The sequence below is a fragment of the Aquarana catesbeiana genome, linkage group LG02, assembly GCF_042186555.1.
Source record: "Aquarana catesbeiana isolate 2022-GZ linkage group LG02, ASM4218655v1, whole genome shotgun sequence".
In the NCBI taxonomy this organism is placed as follows: Eukaryota; Metazoa; Chordata; class Amphibia; order Anura; family Ranidae; genus Aquarana; species Aquarana catesbeiana.
In genome coordinates this window covers 391,363,132-391,387,943 of record NC_133325.1, presented here as the reverse complement: position 1 = coordinate 391,387,943, position 24,812 = coordinate 391,363,132, and the positions used below count along the sequence as shown (strand labels likewise).

The window sequence follows — 24,812 nt, the reverse complement described above, 5'->3', positions numbered from 1 at the left end:
ATGGCCACCTTGATTAGACAATACTGGTTGATAAATGCTAACTCAACATCACCGGGTAATGACTGGGATGCATTTAAGGCCTATATCAGAGGATGCTATATGTCTTCTATAGCCACAGAACGCAAAAATAATCAGCTGCTACTTGAGGAGGCGGAGGCCAAGGCTCAGACTCTTGAATCTGACTTTGCCCTCACGGCTAACCCCATCACAGGGCAGGACATGAAAGCAGCGTATAGGGAGGTTCTGCTTCTTAGGGTGGCCAAAGTCAGTAAGACAGTTAGTTCAATCACAAAAAATATTTGAACAGGGGGAAAAGACGGGGAGACTGTTAGCCTGGCTTGCTAAAGAACAATCCACGACCCCCACTATAGCGAGAATTGAGGCGACTGACGGAACGATAAAGACAGACCCATCAGATATAAACACAAGCTTTATGGAATTCTACTCTGTATTCATCAAGAGCGGGATACTCTGAAGAAGAGCTATCTGGGTTCTTGGATGAAGTGGAATTTCCTACTCTAAATCCGGAGGCAAGGCAGTCCCTGGATAGTCCAGTCACATTAGAAGAGGTCCAAATAGCCTTGGGCTCTCTACAACCGGGTAAAACTCCTGGGGCGGATGGATTCCCTCCTGAGTTTTATCAGCAATATGCTGAAGAAATGGCTCCAAGAATACACAGCATGCTTGTAAGGACGCTAAAGGGGGGAGTCCTCCCCCCTTCTATGGCACAAGCAATAATAGTCGTAGTGCCCAAACCAGGGAAGGATCCCCAACTATGTTCATCTTATAGGCCCATTTCCCTGTTGAATTCTGATGCAAAAATTTTAACTAAAATACTTGCCAGACGTCTCAATGAGGTAATACTGTCATTAGTGCACGAAGATCAATCGGGGTTCATGCCGGGCAAGGGCACAGACATTAACCTCCGGAGACTGTATGTGGTCTTGGCCTCGGGGATTGGAGACGTTGACCAAGCGGTAGTGGCCTCCCTAGATGCAGAAAAAGCTTTCGATTCCGTGGAATGGAAATATCTGTGGGAGGTCTTCCGCAGATTTGGATTTGGTCCCGTCTTCATCTCCTGGGTTGAGGCAGTGTACAGATCCCCGACGGCCAGGGTACGTACTGGAGCGGTCCTCTCTCCGTCTTTTCCCCTACGTAGGGGAATGAGACAGGGATGCCCATTATCCCCGGGGCTCTTTGCGCTGGCGATAGAGCCCATGGCTATCCTTATTAGGTCCACCCCACAAATACAGGGTATTACTATAGGTCCACTACACGAAAAGGTGTCATTGTATGCAGATGACACCTTGTTATATCTTAAAGATGACGGACAATCATTGACACAAGCGCTTCAGGTCATAGATAGGTGTGGGCGATATTCAGGAATATGTATTAACTGGGGAAAATCAATATCGTTTCCATTGCACTCTGGGGTAGCTCCTTCACATTTGGACACACAGCTCTGCCGGGTATCACAGTTCAGATACCTTGGCGTAGAGATACAGAGACCTCCGTCAGTTTATTGGCCTGAATCTGACCCCGGTGATGTCTCGGGTGACCCTCCAATTTTCATCATGGAAATCTCTTCCCCTTAGTCCAGTGGGCCGAGTAAATTTGGTCAAGATGTCCATCCTGCCCAAATTTACCTATTTGTTCAGACAAACTCCTGTACCCATACCTCTTTCCTTCTTTGCCAAGTTGGACAGTTTGGTCATCTCCTTTGTATGGAATGGAAAGGCCCCTAGAATCGCAAAAACAACATTACAATTACCGGTGACGCTGGGAGGCCTGGCACTCCCATGTTTCTTAAAATATTATTGGGCAGCAGTCCTGGTGACGCTGAAGTGGTGGCTCGCGGAGGAGCCATCCAATCTGGCATCTGATGTGGAGGCCGCGCTGCTTGGTTCCTACTCGGAACTACGAAATCTCATACATAGAGGGCCCCGCTCCAATCCCAAAATATCTGTGCCCATAAAAACCACCATTAAGGTGTGGGATATGGTGAATGCGAAACTAGAGAAACAAAATGTGTGGTCCCCTGTGACACCACTCTGTGGTAACCCGCGGTTGAGTCATTTTCAGTCGATCCCAGATCCTGTCATATGGGCTAGACACGGAATAGTTGCCCTTGGTGATATTGTATCGCAGGGACAACTGATAACGTTTGATGATCTGAAAAGTAGAAAGGGCCTCCCTAACCAGATGTTTTTTAGATTTCTCCAGGTGCGACATGCATTTCGCTCCCAGTTTCCCAGCCCGATAATTTTACGGATGTCGGATTTGGAAACTGAACTTCGTGCACCTGAAGGCACTAGACTACTCTCGTCTATCTATAACAAACTTACCCTGTTGGACACGTCTAGAGTCTCACAACTGCTGACAACCTGGCAACGTGACATCCCTGACCTGACTGATGATGACTGGGAGGAGGGGGTGCAGCAATACCTAACTTTGACCATCTCCTCTAGGGATAGATTTACCCAATTAAAATTTCTACACTGGGCTTATTACTCCCCATCGCGCCTTGCAAAAATTTATACAAATAGAACAGCCACCTGTCCCAGATGTGGCTCAGATGATGCAGATTTTTATCATACTGTGTGGACATGTCCACGGATAGTGGTTTTTTGGAAGACAGTCCTGGACGATATTAACTCGGTGGGCAAAATCAGGGTCCCCTATAGTCCTCTCCCCCTCCTGCTGGGCATATGTGACTTTCTTGAGGCCCCCAAAAGGAAAAAATTATTTGTTTTTTACACTGCGATGTATGCCAGAAAGGCGATTCTTCTTAACTGGAATCAGCCTCAACCACCTACTAAACAACTATGGCTCTCTCTCATCAATGCAGCCCTGCCCCTGTATAAACTAACATATATGGGAAGGAACTGCCCAAAAAAATTTGATAGAGTCTGGGCGGGTTGGGTGGAGGCCAAACACCTGACTATTCCATAGATAAACTAAGTACTAAGAGTTACACTCTTGACTGTCCACTCATCCATGATTTAAGTAATTTGGCCCCGGGCAAGGCCTTCCCGATACACGGTTGATGTATAGCTAAGCTTGAAGGACCCCTGCTGGGCCTTCCTACCCGGGCCTCCCCCCCCCCCCCTATTCTCTTCCCCCCCCATGGGGGCTTTTATAGCAACTTGGATTTGAAGTTTTACAAATCTATTTTTGCCATTATTTGTGCGGTTGAACTATATTATCTGCACTGTACTTGTTGATTTGCTATGGTATAAACGGTCATTGTACAATATCTGTCTTGAGATAATGTAACTTGCTTTGTATTCTGTTTGTTTGAAATTACTAAATAAACTTTGTTTAAAAAAAAAAAAAAAATTCATGTGCGTGTAAAGGCAGGCGTACCAATACTTTTGACAATGTAGTGTATGTTCATTTTGCCAATGAAGGCTGCAATTAAAAAAATAGCTTAAAGTTCATCACAGACATAACTAATCAAGCATTGTTTAACAGGCAAATATAAACTGCATAGTAACATTCATGAACCATTAAAATTTAACTTTCATGATTATACTTAAAGTGTATGGTAGGACAAAAAAAAAAACATATGCAGTACATCACTGCAATACATACTTTTATTTCTTTTAAAAGGTTGTAAAAACAGAAAAATACCTATTAATCTCCCGAGACATACAATAGGTAAAATTTCATCCAACCAGTGTGACTCAAATTCTTATTTTTACACAACACACTTTGTCAATAATATTCCCACACGGGGAAAAATAACGAGTGTTACATAGCTTCTTCTAGCTTTTTGTTACACAGCTATCCCCAGCCTAATATCAAATTGAAAAATATTGTCAAAATGTACAACAATGTGAAATGCCAGCTTTTATTTCCCGCTGTGTTGACCCTGGGAACTCAGATTTGTCTTGTGCAGAGATAAAGTAAAGGACACTTCTTGTCTGTCTGCCTTTGTTCCTGAATGTTCCACTACTGTAGTAGATGTATGGACAAAAATGAATGGTCACAAAATAAGTGAACTGCAAAAATAAATTGTGCATAAATTGGAAACAAACCTGTTTTCCCCAAAAAATTGTGACTGCTCTAGGGGTGGCTGTAACCTTAAACAAAGGCCACTTGTCTGACATTCCTAAACTTAAGGAGTAGGCAACACAAATGCTGCTCGTTATTCAATTTTATTAAAGCACAACAGCAGTTGCAACATTGTGAAATGTTAGCGCGTTTCGTCTGAAGTCTTCCTCATCGCACACTTGTCTGACGTTACCCAGTCAATAATTTGTTTATTCTTGTTTCAGCTCTCCGGAATCTGAAGGTGATCCATATGAAGTCAAACGAGCAAGAGAAATTAATCAGCAATATGGATCTGGAGTGTCAGCATTTGATTTTGCTTTTGATCTACACAACACCACTTCAAACATGGGAGCCACATTGCTTCGCTGCTCAAAGGATGATCTTTTCTCACTGCACTTGGCAAACTATTTGCAGGTGAGTACAACACATGGTAAAGTTTGATTAAAATTAAAAATTTTTTTTTTTTTTTTTGTATAAGTAGACAGAAATACCAGTACCTGATCACTAGGTGTTAACATAAAAAGAAAACATACATTTTTACCAGCATGCATAGTGTCTGAAAATAACAGTCATTTAAGAAACAGGTACAGCTTTAGAACTGCACATACATATATTATTATTATTATTCAATAATAACTGATTATTTGTACAAATTATTCAGCTGTCACATTTGGCCATTTTCTATTACTGTATTTGGTGGTGCACATGCATTAGAGGCTTCCAGCTCCATTTTACACATTTTGGGTTTTCCTTGTCTATGAACTTGCAGTTGATTTGGGTTTTTTTCCCCATGTAAACATGATCTCAATCTACAGTATGTATTTTTGTAATATACTGTATATCCCAGTTTTTTTACGGTAACTATACAGGGTGTCCAGTTCACATAGATGTTTGCAAATTTATGCAACTATAGCCAAATAGACAGGTTTTCTTTGGTAAAGGTACAGCTAAGTGTTGGGGAATTTTTTGTTGTGTGTGGCTTTTTAATGGGTTGGACCTCTAAAGACTCATACACACAATAGGACTTTTTGACAACAAACATGCAAATTAGCTGTTTTAAGGCAACATCTGACCATGTGTATGCTCCATCGGACAAACTTTTTCGGTTTTCATCGGACAAATGTTGGCTGTGCAAACAGACAAACTTTCCGGCAACAAAAGTCCTATGGTGCAAAATCCTATCGTGTGTACACAAGTCCATAGAACTTTAGTCCAAAGTCCAAACACGCATGCTCAGAACCAATGCAAAAGATCAGACAACAATACAGAAGTGATTTGGTGAAAGTTGGCTGAAAAAGTCCTGCTGTGTGTATGCTTAATTAGTTTACGGCCAACGCCCTTTGTACAAAAATCCACGTCAAAGTCCGATAGTGTGTATGAGGCTTTAGTGTCCATCCTCCTGTCAATTTTAGATTGAATGGTCGCCATTGTTTGTGTTTCGGTCTATCCATTATTGCCGATAAGCTGACAATCACATTCAAATGTGTTCTGAAGCTGTCATTGAACAATTTATGTTGCTAAAGGGCAAAATAATTAATTTTCATCTGGGGCATTACTATAAATAATACCCACTGTTACAACAATGAATATATAGGACTGAATTCACACAACTTCTGGCAAAAATATTTTTTGAGGTATAACTGTGGCTTTGAGTGGTGATAGCTGAATAATGCCTGCAGCTACAGGCATCATCCAGATATTCTTTTCTGCAGGCGATTCCCTGCAATGTAAAAACAATCATAGCGGCTGTTTACCATAGAGCTGACTGAGGAGCAAATGGTCCATGGCCATCTCTATGACCTTCAGAGTCTGGGCGTGACGTTATGACGTCACATCTGGCGCCGGCAGATTAAATCATTTTTATCTGGAAAGGCTGAGATTGCTTCTTTTTTTTTTTTCTCAGGATTTCAAGCCTAGAGGAGAGATCTGGGGACTTAAAGACCCCAGATCTCCCTGTAAAGAGGACCTGTCATGCCCTATTCCTATTACAAGAGATGTTTACATTTCTTGTAATAGGAATAAAAGTAATAAAAAAAAAAAAAAAAAAAAATTAAAGGGAAAGTGTAAAAATCTAAATAAAATAAACAATAAAAAATAATAATAATTTAAAGCGTTCCCGTACTCGCACGCAGAAGCGAAGCATACTTACGTTGCGTCTGCATTTGTAAACGCCTTTCAAACCACACATGTGAGGTATCGCCGCGAACGTTAGAGCTAGAGCAATAATTCTAGCACAAGACATCCTCTTTCAAAAGTTTTACAGGTTACCTGTTTAGAGTTAAAGTGTCGCCTTTGGAGATTTTTAATTACCGAAGTTTGGCACTATTCCACAAATGTGAGTAATTTTAAAGCATGACATGTTGGGTATCTATTTACTTGGTGTAACATCATTTTTCACATTGTACAAAAAATGGGCTAACTTTACTGTTTTGTTTAATTCCTGTAAATGTTTTTATTCCAAAAAAAAATCACGTTTGAAAAATTGCTGCGCAAAACACCGTGTGACAAAAGTTGCAGCAATCGACATTTTATTCCCTAGGGTCTCTGCTAAAAAAAACCATATATAATGATTAGGGGGGTTATGGAGTAATCTAGCAAAAAATTATGATTTTTAGAATTAGGAGAGGAGTGCCAGAATTGGCTTGGGCTGGAAGTGGTTAAGCTTCTGGCTTTACAGAGCAGCTGTATTTATACTGAGATCAAATTGGGGAGGGGTTATTGTTTAGTCCCCCTCCAGTACAGTTTTAAAAAATGCAGGACTTTTGAAGGGAATTATGAAGCTGTCTACATTATGGAACAGCCACTTTTGTACAGCTAGTTATATGAATAAAATACTAATGTAATACTGAACTTGTACAGTAAATTCTGTGCTTCTGTGCAAAATGCATACAAAGTGTGTTCAATTGTCTGTTTTAGAGCAGCAGTGAGGATCAGGTCATGCCATGCTACAACTTCCTCATCGACATACCAGAGAAGGATAATGCATACCTGCAACATATAACAAAGCATGCACTGTGTAAGCCTTCTTCAACTACACCTTACATCCAATCAGAAATCCGAGCTCATTAGGTTATTGAAATTAGGCTGCTAATGATGGATGGTCTATTTGCTAAACCAGCCTTTCTAAAACTTTTTTACCCCAGAGGAACCCTTAAAATTTTTACGCTTTGGGAAACTCCTGCTAAAATCATTTTATTAGAAGTAAGTGAAAAATATGCCCCTTGACCCATTACAGTGGTGATCAAAATTGTACCCTTTAAGGGAAAAAAAAATATTGGTGTCTTGGCACTAGTTTGGCACTGGAATGAAGCAGGCACTATTGAACAGGAATTCAATTAGTCACAGCTCAAGGAACCCTTAGTAACCTCCGGAGAAACCCTAGCGTTCCACGGAACCCGGGTTCAGATTGACTGCTCTAAACGCAGCTATCTTCCATAAATATTTATAAAGTATGAGTGGTGGTAAAAGACAGGGGTAGGTTGGGTTTGCACACTGCGGGTTCCTTTTGCTTTCAGTGTGTCTTGCTTTACAACCGATTAGCTGAAGCTGTTTAACACACGGCAAGCAATCCTCATTGGCCGGATATTTGCTAAAACATATTAGAAGTAGGTAATGATTTTCAGAGTTTTTTTTTTTTTTTTTTTTAATTGAACTTCTTTAATGTTGTCCTTTTTTTGTAGCATTTTGTTAAACTTAAACTTTCAGTGTGGTTTTCTTTTAGACTTTCCTTTTAGAGATGATTTACTGGCTAGTAAAAATTGAATATGTAATATCAGTTTCTGACCTCTGAGTAAAAACACAGACAGAAGAGTTGTGTATATATATGTACTTTTGTTCTGCTGGGCAGACTGAGGTCTTTTACTTTTGGATAATATCTGAGAAGTCACAACACCAAATTTAACCTGCAGATTGGGTTGCTTAAAAGAAGTATGGGGAAAGAGACCATCTGTGCTACTTAGTGGAGGTCAGAAGAAGTAATTATTTTTTGTAAGCTGGAGATCCTTTATTTTCATTTATCTGTTCTCTAAAGTAATATAAGTCATAGAGATGTTTAAATGCAATTTCTTTTAGGTTTAGAACTTGGGCCACAGCCTCAAGGAGTGATCAGATCAGACATGCTTTCCAGAATGAGAGAGCTTGTAAACCAAGCTTTGGACTTCATCGATCTTTTCAATAGGGGTAAGTCAATCCCCATTTTGACATTGAATGCATATTCCCCCAATTTTTATTTAACACAATGCCTACTTTAAGTGGTTCTAAAGGCAGGAGGCTTATCACCCTAATGTATTCTTTGCATTAACATAAAAAAACACCTTCTGCATGAACCCCTTCCTCCCAGACACCCCTATACTTACCTGAGTCCAAAGTCGATCCAGCGCTGTGCACAAGATCAGCATTGCTTCTCTCACTCTCTCCTTACTGGTTCAGAAGCAGCAGCAGGAGCCAATGGTCATTCACACCCAGTGTGGATAGAGTGGGGCCGGGGCCGAGCCTCACTGTTTGTGTCAATGGACACACAGAACACAGCTCGGGAGCAAACTCGCAGGAGTGCCCCTTTAGGAAGCAGCTTGCTATGGGGGCACCTAGTAGGGGGGGGGGGCAGGAATACGGACAGGGGACCTAAAAAGAGGAGGCTCAGGGCTGTTCTGTGTAAAACAATTGCACAGAGCAGGTAAGTATTCACTGTTTACCTGGCAGAGCTATAGAAAACACAGCACTTCCAAGTATGAAGGGACATGTGGCTTCCTCTGGCCCAAACAATGCAGCATTGAATGCCTGAGCAGTTAATTACTAAGCCTATGATTTATATTGTGGGGATGGGGGAAGGATACACTTTGATTCTACAAGTGAATTGGAAGACAGATGAAGGTAAATATATGCTCCTTCCCCTCTCTAAAGTGAATAGGTTCTTTTGTTTGTAAAAGAGTAAAGTGCATGTCTTCTTTAATCAATCATGCGCTTTCTGCTGAAAAAAAATGTAATGGATTTCAGATATGTCAAAATGGCTGATGCACTTAAAATTATAGGCTTGTGTTATCTTCAAAGGACTGTTCAATTCAGCTAAGCCTGTTTTATCATAACAAATTTCACTGTAATATATACATACATTACAGTGAAACATGCGTGTGAACCATTCCTTTAAAGAGGGTACACATGGCGAGTTCCAATGTACTAGTATGCATGACTTGGCCGCGTTTATCATGTGCATTGCTAGTGATTCATGATAAATCTTAATAGGGAGTGAGGTGTAATGCAGCAGGTACTGTGCTGGTGAGTACCCTAGTATGTCAGTGGTAACCTGAAGGGTGGTTAAATGTACTGCATTCCAGAAGGGTTGCAGGAGTGGGCATTCACACCATGTATGCAAAAGCGTGCCTACCTCCCGTTTAAAATCTCCAACATCGGTTGGGACGTGTAGGGTCAAACTTAGAGCCTATGGCTCTAATCAGGTGCTTCAAAAACACCCCCCGGCGCTGTAATTCAGGCACCCTGCACCCAAAAAGGGGCCGGGCGCCTGAATAGGGGGTGGCAGCGCCGGCCATAGATAGATAGATTCTATCTATTGGTGATAGAGGGGGTGGCAGGAGAGAGGGGGCGGCGCCCGTGTACCCTTATGGACACACCGCCACTGGTTTCTAGCATAGAGCTCTGCTAAACATGCTGGTGATTGGATCCCTAAATATGTGATTGCCTCTGATTGCCAATGGAAAGGGAAATGGTTTATGCACTGTTCTTCTAGTGGCGCTGGTAAAGTAACATTTAGCATGGGATTTGCTAAAGTTGATTTTTAAATTAGAAACAAATTGAAAGAGGCGAAAATCTTGTATGAGGTTGGGCAGGGTGACATGTGGCTCGGAGAGGAATAGTAGGACATCATCCGCTAAGGCTGCAACTTTGAATTGACGGTTTGCAATTGTTATCCATTTTATGTTTTCATTCTCCAGTAGGCGTCTAAGAAAGGGTTCAAGTGTAAGCACGAATAATAATGGGGAGAGAGGGCACCCGTGTCTTGTTCCATTGTGGATGGAGAAGGCGTTCAACAGGAGGCCATTGACCCGGACCTTAACTGAAGGCGCTGCATAGAGAGCCATAATGAAATGTAGCATGTGTGTCTGTACGCCTAACCTCTGTAAAACCGCTGTGAGAGTCCCAGGCCAGCCTGTCGAATGCCTTCTCCGCATCAAGGGAAAGAAAGAAGCCTGTTTTTTTGGAGGTGGTGAGCCAGTGATTATATTAATTGCCTTGATGGTATTATCCCTTGCCTCCCTACCTGGGATGAAACCTACCTGATCTTTTGTAACCAGAGTGTTGATAATTGGCGTGAAGCGATCAGCCAGGATTTTGGCAAATATTTTCACGTCTACATTGAGCAAGGAAATTGGACGGTGGCTAGTCACTAGATTTGGGTCTTTCCTTGCTTTTGGGATCACTGAGATAAGTGCATCAGAGAGGTTGCACATGTTAATGCCTGGGTTCGATAGAGAATTGAATGCCCAGAGAAAGGGATGGGCGAGGGCATCTAAGAACGTTTTTAGAATAAATTGCTGTATATCCATCTAGGTCTGGGCTTTTCCCTGACTTCAGTTGTTTAACTAACGTTTTGAGTTCCTCATAGTATAATAGACCATTTAATTGGGTAGCTTTCTCACTGGGAATTGGCGTGGGACTATATTGCACAAGGAAATCTTGGATGATTACCGATCAGGGTCTGGGGTCATCGGTTGGGCGTTGGGCTGGAAGTAGGTTGTATAAGCCAGAATAATACACCTCAAATTGTTGCGATATCTGCGGAAGTCACCACAGTTTGGCCTTGAGGGGTGTGTATGCGGTGGATCATAGAAGCTGCCTTTCTAGCTTGCAATGCTCTGGATAGGATTTTGCCACTTTTGTTTGCTTTCTTGTTTTTGAGAAAGCACAAATTTATGTTTAGTTTTCCGGTTCAGTTCCTCTGCTAGTCTGACAAGAGCCTGAAGTAACTCCGCATACACCTGTTGGGTTAGCGTACGTTTACGAGTCTCCTCTATTTTCTGCAATGTCTGTAATAAGGAAGCTAAATAGAATAGCTAAATGTCTGTAATAAGGAAGCTACACATTTGTGTATAAAAAGGGGAAAAAAACTGCGCTCAAGTGTAAATAGCAGTCTTATTGAAATTAGGTGATATTATTCACAAATAAGTAAAAAGTCCCAAAAACAAAAGCAGCAGCACACAGTAAAGGATGCACATAGTAGATGGAAGAGAAAAGCTGCGCTATATAAAAAATGCAGATCAGCGGTGCGTTGTGCTTCCGGATCACTGAAGTACAGTTGAAAACATATGACACCCAAGTGAGCTAATCCTTAACCGTGCCACCACCTAATAAAAAATTTGCTTACCAGATAGTAAGCAAGAGGGAGCGGATGGCTAAAACCCATCCAAGGCCTTTAATACCCCAACAGAAGCGTCCGGACAGGGGCAGTCACTGGTTGGATCTGTGCTCCAATTTCTTCCACAGCGTGGGTGACCCATAGACCTCAGTAATTGGCAGGGTATTCAGAGTATGAAAGAAAGGCAACTATAGCGTAAACTTGCTTTCACAAGGTTTAATATATAAAGAGTATTGCACTTACATCCAATTGCAGAGTAATTGCGTTAAAAACAGAGCCGGCTGGCTACAATAGAAATACCCATCCTTGTAGGACAACAGCGTGGTGACGTCAGCACGTATCCTCCTCCAGACACGTTTCGTCACAGGTCGACGTTGTCAATGGGGATCGGGTGCGTGCTGAACCACCACCATATAAATAACCCAAGCCTCGTTCTGAGACCCGCGGAAGGAGCCACAAAACACCATCTTAGGTGTGGGAAAACACCTCAAGTAACTATACCCATGTATTGGAAAGCCATAACGGCTTATAAAATTGACCACATAAGTGACTTATTATGAAATATAAGTGATAATAGACATAATCATTAAAGCAAAAAAAGGAGAAACATTATCAAAAATTTGTTTAAAAAAACAAAAATATTAAATATAAGAATATGTACTAACTGAATCATACTTATCCAGTATAGTGAAAATCTAACATCAAAATCAGCCAATTAGGTTGATGTCAATCTAACATCTAAACAAACCAATATTAATTAAGCATAAATGTGAAGTGTCCGTAATGTGTAAAATTAAATCACCATTAAACATCCAAAAAATCTGAAAAAAAAAATTATTTTACTAATACTAAAAATAATATAAAAAATATTATTACAAAAATATTTAAAAATATATACAAAAATTATATTTAAAAAATTCTTTTAAAAATAAAAATATGATGGATTAAATGGCAATAAGAAACTGTGTAAAAATTAATGAAAAATAAGTGTTGTAAAGTATTATTCGTGATATACTTATAGGACACAAAGCATTGCGTCCAAATGTGAGTGTTTGTACTAAAAATTATATATAATTAGAAATTGAATTATATAACACCCTTAATGTTATTAGGCCAATGTACTCATCCGCGTGACTCAGATTGAACTTAAATAAAAAAATTTAAAAAAATCAATTAAACAATTAAGAATTATCAATAAAAGCATTAAAGCGTTTGTAAAGGTGTTTTTTTTTTTTTTTTAAAATAACAAACATGTTATACTTACCTTCACTGTGCAGCTCGTTCTGCACAGAGTGGCCCCGAACCTCGTCTTCTGGGGTCCCTCGGCGGCTGTTTCAGCTCCTCCCCGCAAGCATTCACCACCTTAATGCAAGCTCCCTCGCACGGTGGTGAGTGCTTGCGGGCGCGCTCCCGTGATACAGCCGGCGGCTATAGCCGCTCGCTGTATCACTCGGCCCCGCCCCCCGGCGCGCCGCGTCATCGGATGTGATTGACAGCAGCGCGAGCCAATGGCTGCGCTGCTTTCAATCCATCCACTGCAGCCAATCAGCGGCCAGGGTGAGCGGAGGAACAGATGTCGGGAACGCGAAGCTGACTTTCGAGGCGTCAGGTAAGTAAAACGGGGGGGCTGGGGGCGGCGGTTCTGTCAGAAGTTTTTTCACCTTAATGCATAGAATGCATTAAGGTGAAAAAATTTTTACCTTTACAACCCCTTTAATGTCAACATCTACATTTAATCCATATGGCACATAAGTTTTAACCCTATGGATCCATGACATTTCCAGCTTTGATATTTCGCGCACTAAGGAACTCCCCCGCCAATTGGGACTAAATCTATCAATCCCCAAAAATAAGGTATATGAAGGGTCCCTATAATGTACCACAAGGTAATGTTTTGATACTGAGTGTTTTTTAAACCCAGACATGATGTTAGTAATATGCTCATTGAGCCGGACCTGTAGGGGGCGTTTCGTGCGTCCTATATATTGCAGGCCACACGGGCACTGCAACAAATAGACAACGCCAGTGGTGGTACAGGTAATGAATGGAGCGATTGAGTGTTAGATCTGGGTACTCGTAGATACAAAACTTCGAGTTCCTCTATGGGTACAGGTGTTATAGGAACAAACCCGACATTTTTTACACTGATAGAACCCCTTTAACTGATCGAAAAATGTTAATTTTTTAACCGGGGGATCGAGAATATTGGGAATAATTCTATTCCTGAGTGAAGGAGCACCTCTGAAGACCACTTGAGGCCTATTAGGTAGAATATCCTTTAAAACATTGTCACTATTAATAATATGCCAATGTTTGGAGATTATCTTTTTGATACTCCTATGCTGAAGCGAGTAGGTGGTAACGAAAGGTACCCCTATGTTGGAGGAAGGGTGGGAATTGGGATTAGCCTGAGGCAATTTGTCTTGGAGCAATGAGTCCCTGTTCATATTCTCAACCTCGTTAAGTACAGATAGAAGACTCTCTATAGAATATCCTTTCTCAAGAAATCTATCGGTTAAAATTTTGGCCTGGGCACGAAATACGTGTGGATCAGAGCAGTTCCTACGCAGTCGCATAAATTGGCTTTTTGGTATTGAACTCAGCCAAGGACGGTGATGGCAACTGTCCATAGAAATATAGGAGTTGCGATCTGTGGTCTTAAAAAAAAATGGATGTGACCAAAACACCATCTTGAATTGTCAAAGTCAGGTCCAAAAAGTGAATTTGCGACTGACTCGCCTCAAAATTCAAATGTATACCCCGATCATTGCAATTCAAGGAGGACATAAATTCCTGCAATTCAGGACCCTCGCCATCCCATAGGAGGAGGATGTCATCTATATACCTAGCCCAAAGGACCACCTGGGGTTTCCTTTGGGCATAGATGACATCCTCCTCCCACTTGGCCATAAATAAATTGGCCAAGCTGGGGGCATACTTAGCCCCCATAGCTACTCCACGACTTTGGCGATAAAATTGGCCAGAAAACCAAAAGTAGTTGTGTGAGGCCGCATATTCTAGAAGCTCCATTATGAAAGAAACTTGTCGGGTCAGAAGTCCAGAGTCGCTGTCAAGGTAACTCCTCACAGCATCCAGACCCAGTGTATGTGGAATTATGGTGTAAAGAGAGGTGACGTCCGCCGCCACCATCCACATACCTGGTTTCAGACGGATTCCTGAGAGGAGGTTCAGTACCTGCCATGAGTCCCTTTAAAAATGACGGCATTTTTCGAACCAAAGGCTGTAGATAAAAATCAATATACCTGCCCACCCGGGATGTGATTGAATCAATGCCACTCACGATGGGGCGTCCCGGGGGCAGGTAAGATTCTTATGTATTTTTGGCAAGTAATATATTGTTGGTGTTCTAGGTGCCCTAGGTATCAAATACAGTTTTTCTTTTTTCGTTGAGAATGCCCTCTGAAAAGCACCTAGATACGATTTTCTCTAGGTCTTTCCGATAACCTTTTAAGGGATCAGAGGGGAGTGGATTGTAGGTGTCGGCATCACTAAGGATCCTCTCCATTTCGGATATGTAATCCTTACGGTCAAGAACCACAATCCCACCCCCCTTATCAGCGGGCCTGATGACCAGATCCTTATTCTTGCATAATGAATCAAGGCCTTCCTGTAAAATCTTTGAATTCCTTGCTTTCTTTACTTCCAATGTCTCGAGGTCCCTTAAGATAACATCCCTAAAAACCTTCAATGTTGGTGCTAATATACCAGGAGGGTTAAAGAGGGATGCATTCGCCAACCCAGAGTGAAGGATATCAGTGGGCGCTAAACCATTATTCCCAATAGTCCTGGTGGACATATACCTTTTTATGCTTAACCTGCGTACAAATTTATGCACATCCATATACGTTTGAAATTTATCAAGACGCCTCGGAAGGGTGAATTTTAGACCTTTATCCAACACTAATTTTTATGATTCTGTAAGGGTTTGAGCACTCAGATTGAAAATACCCCTCCCTGTCACATTTTTCGTCTCTTTAATTGCTCGCAGGCGCCTCCCCCCCTCTAACTCCTCGTTTGTTTCTACGGGCCTTTTTAGACCCTGATTGGGTCTGGTAAAACCCCAGCTCCCCTGACCATTGGGGTCCAAACATTTCTGGTTCGAAGTACCCCTACTTGAAGATTGATTAGGTACTATGCTAGGAAAATTCCTTTGTTGATAATCCTGGGTTCTATCTTGACTATAATCCTCCCCAAAAGGATTCATATCAATCAGGGGAAAGAAATTATTGTGGGTGGGTATATTATACTCCCATCCACTATCCCGAGAGTCATGATATGATTGCTCATAAGGGACTTCACTCTGGTTATATTTCCACCATTCAGAGCTGTTTATGCGGCCCCTATTATTAGGATACCCGCAACCCCTCACTGTTTGGAAAGGAGGGGGACCTCTAGCCCAAGGGGGAGGTTTTGGACGGTATGCCCCACTACCGGCTGGATAATTGGGTCTTGGAGGTCCCATGGATTGGGACTGGCCATATGGTGCAAGGTGTGGTCGGTTAGCCCCCGGGCCCCTACAAGGGGACTGGAAAGGAAGGGATCCACCCCCCCTTAGGGTTTGGAGACAGGAGGACCTTTTTTAAAAGTATTGGGTTTGGGTGGTTGAGATGTATGTGACTCTGGGCCCAAAACTGATTGGGTGGATGTTTCCATCGCATTGTTGCTCTGATTGGCAATCGCATCATTTAGTAACTTTCTTTGCCACTCAAAAACAACACTGTTCTGGTAATCAGCCAAGTCACGATTGTATTTTTTCTTTTTCTTTATCCTTTGTTCCTTATCCTCTTTTTCAAGGACTTTAAGTAAATTAAGGGATCTTTTTCTATATTCGTCACTTTCTTTATTAGGGCTAAGTTTATCTTTGATAGTTCTAATTTCTGTATCCAGTCTGGCCAGCTTGGTGGTTTTGTGTGTCTCCCATTGAGTGAGCGGAGTCACTTCAGGGGTGTCATTCTCTTTAAAAAAGCTTTGTAGGGATTCTCGTATGTGGAAAGTAATCATAGCGTCTGTGAGTAGAGATGGATCAAGTTTCGGGGCCTTTGTAAAGGGAACTTGGTCAGGGAATCGGAGGATCAGTGTTATTCGATGGTGGTCCGACACCACCATCAGCTCAATTGACGCATTGAGCAGGGAAGGAAGGTCTCTTTGAGATAGAAGGAGGTTGTATATCCTGAAATATCTGTTGTGAGGTGGGGAAAAAAATTCTGTTCTCCAGGCATTGTGCAGCAGGAGGTCATGTAATTGTAGCTTAATTTGTTTGAGTGCTGGGAAAGGTATCGAAGAGGTTCCTCTCGAGATGTCTTCTTAAGGCTTGAGTGCGACATTTAAGTCACCTCCCAAAATCAATATGCCCTACTGGAAGGCAGCCAGTGCTTGTGTGGTTTCCCAAAAGAACCCTACCTGCACTGTATTAAGGCTATAGATATTGGCAAAAGTGATGGTTCTCCCCCACAGGGAGCCTTTGACAAACAGATATCGGACATCCTCGGACATCCTCATCTATGAGGGAAATTTGCAAAGGCAGACGCCTGGAAATGAAAATGGATACTCCTTTAGTCTTAGAGTGTTTGTTAGTTGCATGTAGGGCATTTGGGTAGTTCAGGTTTGATAGTTTTGCAATGCAGTCTGAACAAAAATGTGTCTCTTGTATAAACAGTATATCAGCTCCTAGGAGAAAAACAGGAAAACACAGCGCTATCAAAGAAACCCCCTAAAAAGCAGCAGTTCCACTGTGCAACATACACAACAATACAGGAAAACAAAGAAAAAACTGCGCTAATAGGAAAACAAAGAAAAAACTGCACTACGGGAAAACAAAGAAAAAACTGCGCTAAGGGAAACAAAGAAAAAACTGCACAGTTTTTTCTTTGTTTTCCTATCCGCTCCTAGGCTTTGTGCATGTGCTAGTAGCTGTGAGCGTTTCCCTGGGAGATTTAATCCTTCGCGTTGATGGAGACAATTTTTTAGTTTGACGTCAGCACTTTTTATTATGTTGGAAGACATTATTTAAAAGCAAGCTTTGTCTGTGTCAGCTAGAACAAAAAAAAAGGGGGTGGAAGAAATGGGGGGAAGGGAGGGGTGAGTTTGAGTTCTAGGAGATAGTGTAGAATTGTAGTATTCCCGGCAGTGAGATAGACCAGCTACCTACTCTGATTGGGTAAAATTCCAGGAAGGGTCGGCGTGATTCGACAGAGTGCTCCTAGTGGTAGCATAGAGTGGCTCTGAACTAGATGATGTAGGGTTGATGTAAGGGTTTCGGGGATCCTTGACACTAGTGAGGTCAGAAGCGTCTGATGGAGTATGGTGGTGTAGGACCTAAATAGAACTGATGGGATCCATGAGGTGTGTAGAGAATGTGACTCTTGCTTAAGTTAGAAGAGTCATACATATCTAAGCCATTGCACATGCAGGTATGTAAATATTTTCACTGATGCCCTGTACACACGATAGGATTTTCCGACAACAAAATCCATGTTTTTTTTCCGACGGATGTTGGCTCAAACTTGTCTTGCATACACACGGTCACACAAATCTTGTCGGAAATTCTGAACGTCAAGAACGCGGTGATGTACAACACGTACGACGAGCCGAGAAAAATGAAGTTCAATAGCCAGTGCGGCTCTTCTGCTTGATTCCGAGCATGCGTGGAACTTTGTGCGTCGGAATTTACTACAACGGATTTTGTTGTCGGAAAATTTGAGATCCGGATCTCAAATTTTGTGTGTCCGAAATTCCAATGGAAAATGTCCAATGGAGCCTACACATGGTCGGAATTTCTGACAACAAGCTCCCATAGAACATTTTCCATCGGAAAATCCTATCGTGTGTACGGAGTATACGAAGAAAAGAAAGAGGCGACGTTACCATCATGGTAAGCTTTTATGGCTTAAAATTACCATTCTTGTAGGTGTGGCAGGCTATGGCAAGACTTTGCCCTGGTGTTTGTCTTATGGTGGATAGGCAGAGCTGGCTGCACTGCTCGAACAGAGTTGCCTATAAGAGTCCAATATCTCATCAGGTAAGCTTGAGATGGCCTAGGAAACAATGACCTGGCACAGGTAGTAGATAAAGCAATCTAGTAGGCCCTCATGTTTTTTTTTTGTTTTTTTTTAAGGAAAGTTTTGTTTGTGTAGCAGGTATGTCCGCTAGTTTGCTTCAGCTTACCTGGTGAGACACATGGCACATAATTGACATACAATAAAATACTTATTTCAGGATATCTGGGTGTTCACTGTTACCAGGGTGCAACTCCCCCACTCAGCCAGTTCCGCCAACAACTGAAAGGCGACAGCCTTGTGGGAGTGGCTAAGTGAGGTGGGATGGGAACAACAATCTCAGTGTGAGGGGAGAGTTTAGATCACACCTCAAGTTGGTTGGTTGTGAGAGCAAATTCACCCAGGGGAAATCAAACCTTAAAACATAGTGTGTGCAACCATAACATTATTTGAATGAGCAAAGGGTGCTCAAATAAACATTGAACATAAGAAGAGATATGACATTCAGGATATAGCTTACTAAATGATAGACCACCAGTAAGCTTTTACAGTTTTGCAATATTCAACCTTCCACAGATGTATTCAGTATAGTAGCACGGAGGTCAGTCTTACATATAAATGTATTATAGGTATTTAACTACATCTAAGACTATACCCGAATTCTCGCTATTGGACTTATTGTGGATAGAGGTGAGATAAAGAGTCCACTATCTGGCGTTTAATATTTGTAGGTGTAGCTGACGCCTTAAGAGTTCCCTTCTTGTCCAACATCAGTGCCTGACCTCACAAATGCGCTTCTGGAAGAATGGTCAAACATTCCCATAGACACACTCCTAAAACTTGTGGTCAGCCTTCCCAGTAGAGTTGAAGCTGTTATAGCTGCAAAGGGTGGGCCAACTCAATATTAAACCCTACAGAGGCCTCTTTCACACGGATGATCCGTATGTCCGTTTTTCATCCATCCGTTTTCGGATGAAAAACGGACATACAGTCATCCCTATGGAGCGTCGGATGTCAGCGGTGACATGTCCGCTGACATCCGACCCCGCTCCGATCCGAAAAGTGTAACGGAGGAAAAACCTACTTTTCCCTCCGTTTTCGGATCGGATCGGATGACGACGGACACTACGGACCGTCATCATCCGATCCCCCCATAGGGGAGAGCGGCGCTCTGACAGGTCCGTCGCTGCACAGCGTGCAGCGATGCACCTGTCATCTTCCTGCTCAGCGGGGATCGGCGGAGCGATCCCCGCTGAGCCAGCGTGTGTTCACGGGGCGGATCATGACTGATCTGCCCCGTGTGAAAGAGGAATAAGACTGGGATACCATTAAAGTTCATGTGCGTGTAAAAGCAGGCATCCCATTACTTTTGGCAATATAGTGTATATAGTGCGTGTGTGTATATATGTGTATGTATGTGTATATATAAAATAGGGTATTTGTGTATTAAAAATATGGCATAAACAGCATTTATGAAATTTCCAGCATTCTCCCACCAACAGGATAAACCAATACTGACTGAACAGCGAAACTTCAAAGTATGTAGGAATTGCCTAGCTACTTCACAACCCCTAGAGTGCATCAGTTTTTATGTTCAGCTATCTAGATTTGGGTGAGTTGTCCTCCCATGGTGGCCATTGGTATTGCAGGCTGTAATAACTGTTTCACAACCTTTTTACCTCCCCAAAGGATGCTCTCTCCTCATTTCTCCTCCACCAAACAAGGATCTTGCTTTGGTCAGCAACTCACTATGGGTGGCCTCCCTGACACAGGGACTTTCAGTTTCACATGGCAAGAATGACATTCAGCTTGACAAAGAACCTGATTGTAAGAAACCATTGTTTTACTAATGTGCGATGTGTAAATTTGCATTTAGATTTACAAGTAAACAAGCATTTTGATGGATTTATGGACAACGCATTCTTTAATATGTTATATACACAGTATATACAGCAGGTAAAATAAGTATTGAGCACGTGACCATTTTTCTAGGTAAATATATTTCTTAAGGTGCTATTGACATGAAATTTTCACCACATGTCGATAACAACCCATGCAGTCCACACACACAAAGAAACCAAAACAAATAAGTTCAGAAATGAAGTTATGTGTAATAAAATGGAATGACACAGGGAAAAAGTATTGAACACGCTAACTGAAATGTATTTAATACTTCATACAAAATCCTCTGTTGGTAATGACAGCTCAACTAGTCACATGTATTGCTCAGGTGTGATTTTGGCCCATTCTTCCACACAAACAGTCTTCAAATCTTGAAGGTTCCGTTGGTCCTCTTCTATGAACTCTGATCTTAAGTTCTTTCCATAGATTTTCTATTGGATTTAGATGATTGGCTGGACCATTCTAGCAGCTTTATTTTCTTTCTTTGAAACCAATTGAAAGTTTCCTTGGCTTTGTGTTTGGGATTATTGTCTTGCTGAAATGTCCACCCTCATTTCATCTTCATCATCCTGGTAAATGGCAGCAGATTTTTATCAAGAATGTCTTGGTACATTTTTACATTCATCCTTCCAATGAAAGGAAGTTTTCCAGTACCGTATGCTGAAAAACAGCCTGCAAACTTTTTTTTTTTTTTTTGAAAATCTTTTTATTGAGTATAAGACATACAAACAGAAAAACAACAGTAAACCCGCTACAGCATTGGGACCAGACCCACGCAGGGGCCAGTGCCAGCCAGCAATTGGGCTGTTTCCATCATTAGTGACATACAGCTGTAGCACGTCTACAAGAGAAGAACAACAAACAACCTAGTGCTGTATTGGCTCCTGCTCAGTTGAAATATCTAAGGATCAGATTAATCATTCGAGACCCAAGGGACAATAATAGATATCAAATAAACCCATATCCGAGATTACAATACAAAAAAGTCACCCAAAGTATCAAAATCACATCCACCCGTAGAGTGGTATTATGCACATGCTCAATCAGTCTGCGGTTGCCGTGGAGGCCTCCGCCAGCCATTTGGCCCACACTCTACCGTATTTTTTGGGGCATCCTCTATTTTGGTAGGTATCCGAGTGGTAGTACTTTATTGACATGTGTTTTCCATAGCAATATTGACGGCGGGGCATGTTTTTTCCAGCAGAGAGTGATCATTTTTCTGGCATAGAAAAACAGGAGTCCTATCAGAGTCCTCTCCGCTATCCTGGGGGCTAATTCTTCTACTAAGCCTAGAAGGCATATCTGCAGGGTTGGGGCTATATCTATTCCCACCACTTCTTGTATTACAGATATTACTTGTGACCAGTAGTTTTGAATTGCTGGGCAGGACCAGAAGATGTGTATAAAGTCGCCCGGATCCCCAGTACACCTCCAACACTCCGAGGACAGGGAGGTTCTCATTTTATGCATTCTATACGGGGTAATATATGCCCGGTGTAGTATTTTGTATTGTATGAGGCGGTCACTAAGTGAGACCAGGGTTTTGAAGGGGAAGTCCCACATGTCCTCCCAATCCTCGGAGTCCAGTCCCAGGATGTCTTGTGTCCATCGCTGACAGAGCTTTGACAGATCTGGAGAGGAAACTCTAAGGAGATGTGCATAGAGGACCGAAGTCGGTTTCCTGGTGCATTCATATCTTGTGACCCTCTCCAGATCGAATTGCACTATTTGCGTGTCATTGGGTAATATTTGGGCTTTAAACGCATGAGACAGTTGCATATAGCGAAATAAATGCGAGGGGGGAGCATTATTGTGACATACTAGATGATTGAAGGGGTGTATTGCCGTTCCGGTGGTGAGGTCAGATATCAGTTTAATGCCACATTTGGCCCATATTTTGGGGTCTGGTAGTGAGTAAAGCTGGGGTAAGGTCGGGTTGTTCCATAGGGGGGCGTGTGGGGATACTGCATTCCGTGGGAACTTTTCAAGTCCCAGTCCTGCCTTCCAGGCCTTTAGAGTCGTGTGCATGGAGGTGGTCAAGTCATATGGAGCCTTGGGACCTCGAAGGGGTAAATGTGTTAGGGCCTCCACAGAATGGAGCACCGCAGCCCCCAGGACTGCCGCGGGGTTGGACGCGTCCGGCACTAGCCACCAAACTGCCGTGACCAGCTGAGCTGCCAGAAAATATTTCTGGCAGTCCGGAAACGCCAACCCCCCCCCCCGAGACACTGGACACATCAGTGTGGACAGTTTAAATCTAGGAGGGTTTGAGCCCCAGAGGAAGGAGGAGAACATTCGGTTCAATTTCGTAAAAAATGAGCAAGGTATCCATTGTGGGAAATTACGGAATAGGTATGCAAATTTAGGTATGATTTTCATTTTAATTAAGTTAATGCAGCCTAATAAGGATAGAGGAAGGTTCTCCCAGGCTTTTAGTTTAGCCAGCAAACTTTAAACAAGCTTTAACATGCTTTTTCTTCAGCAATGTCTTGCGTAGTAAGCGTGCACACAGACCATGGCAGTTGAGTGCACTACCTACAGTGTTCTTTGAAACAATTATACCCGCTAATTCTAGGTCTTTAGAAAGCTCTAAAGCTCTCCACAAGTGGTCCTTGGCTCTTGGACAACTCTTCTGATAATTCTTTTCACTCAGGATTGCTTTCTAATTACTGATAGATTTCAGCTGGTGTCTTGGCTTTCAATGCCTTTTTTGCACCTCCATTTCTTCATGTGTTCAATACTTTTTCCCTGTGTCATTCCATTTTATTACACATAAGTTAATTTCCGAACGTATTTGTTTTGTGCAAATTTACACATCGCATTTTATTAGTAAAACAACAGTTTCTTACAATCATGTTCTTTGTCAAGCTGAATGCCATTCTTGCCATGTAAAACTGAAAGTCACTGTGTCAGGGAAGCCACCCATAGTGACTTACTGACCAAAGCAAGATCCTTGTTTGGTGGAGGATAAATGAGGAGAGAGCATCCTTTGGGGAGGTACTGAGGTTGTGAAACAGTTATTACAGCCTGCAATACCAATGGGTACCACTGGAGGGCCACTCACCCAAATCTAGATAGCTGAACATACATACTGATGCACTCTCGGGGTTGTAAAGTAGCTAGGCAATTCCTACATACTTTGGAGTTTCCCAGTTCAGGCAGTATTGGTTTATCCTGTTGGTGGGAGAATGCTCGAAATTTTGTAAATGCTGTTTATGCCGTATTTTTAATACACAAATACCTTGTTAATTTTTCATGCTACTCAATAAATAGAGGTATGGATGTTGGATGTACTCAAGCCCTTGGCCAATCATCTCTTGAAGTGTTATCTCACCTGCTGTGAGTTCTTGCCTCCATAAGTGGCCGTAGGTTATATGGAGAAGTTGCTTCTGATGGTTGTGATGGATGGTCGTCTTGTACCTCCTAATGCGTACTATAAGAATTTTTATTTCCCAAGCTCCTAAAATTTTGTATTTTAATAGAGATGAAACATAATTCCTCTCATCTAAGAAAAATGAGTGGTGGTTCCCATAGAGTGTAGGGCTTCAGGTTGTAAAGACCTCTCCTTCATCTCTCTCTGCAGTTGCAAGGTCTGTAACATTCCTTTAAGAGCTTGTAAGGTGGTAGTTTGAATACTGATATTATTATTGTTATTGGTTGCATTCTAGGATCCTCAGCACATTACATACCTCTACCCAGCTGCTAAAAATGGTGGATTCTCATCCATAAGTTGCAGGTCGTGCATGGATTGCCTGCAAAAATTCCTCAGTGCGCAATCCCCTCCATCCTGCCTAAACGGCAGAACAGGACAAATGTTTGCAGTGCGCATCTAGCGGCTGCTCTAGGTCATTTAAACTGTGTGCATGCACAGTGTGTTGTCTCTCCTTCTAGCATCAGTGGCTCAGCCACTGCTGATAAAGAGGAGGGAGTGCACTGAGCATGTGCACAATTTAATCAAGCCAGAAAAATCGCTGGTGGTGCACTTCTAATGTCTGACCTGATCACCACTCTTGGCATACACATATCTACAACACCTGAGCACAAGAATAACTTCATGCCAAGACTGTACACTGAGCTGTACATGGGCATCTTAGTGTACACAAACAGAAGAGGGTCCCCACAGGCAGGTAGGAGTATCTATACAAGAGAGGCTTAAACAAAAAGCACTTTTTAAATCTAAAACAGTCTTTACTTCCGCTTTAACTTTGAAAAAGTATTCTGTAGCATTTGGAGTGACCATCTTCGGTACATCTTGTTTCATCACATGACACATACAACTCAACAGCTTCTAAATCAATACTCCCGATTGTGAATAAGCAAAAATAATTGCTAGTGGCACAAATATATACCAGTCCACAGTTCGTATGATGCTTACAGTACAAAAAGTTCCATATGCATCCACCAGAATTTTTGCTTATTTTAGATATTTATTTTTCGTGTATTAAATCTTTATTATTTTATATGTATGTGCA

At 42.1% G+C, this 24,812-nt stretch overlaps 1 protein-coding gene across 1 annotated transcript in view; it reads left to right on the top strand.

Annotated features, from left to right (window-relative positions):
• LOC141128116 (N-acyl-aromatic-L-amino acid amidohydrolase (carboxylate-forming)-like) overlaps positions 1-24,812 on the top strand; it is a 59,454-nt gene that overhangs the window by 24,235 nt on the left and 10,407 nt on the right. Inside the window, exons 3-5 of the mRNA XM_073615203.1 lie at positions 4,281-4,470; positions 6,973-7,072; positions 8,128-8,235. Coding sequence (XP_073471304.1) covers positions 4,281-4,470; positions 6,973-7,072; positions 8,128-8,235 — 398 coding nt within the window. The remainder of the gene's footprint in view (positions 1-4,280; positions 4,471-6,972; positions 7,073-8,127; positions 8,236-24,812) is intronic.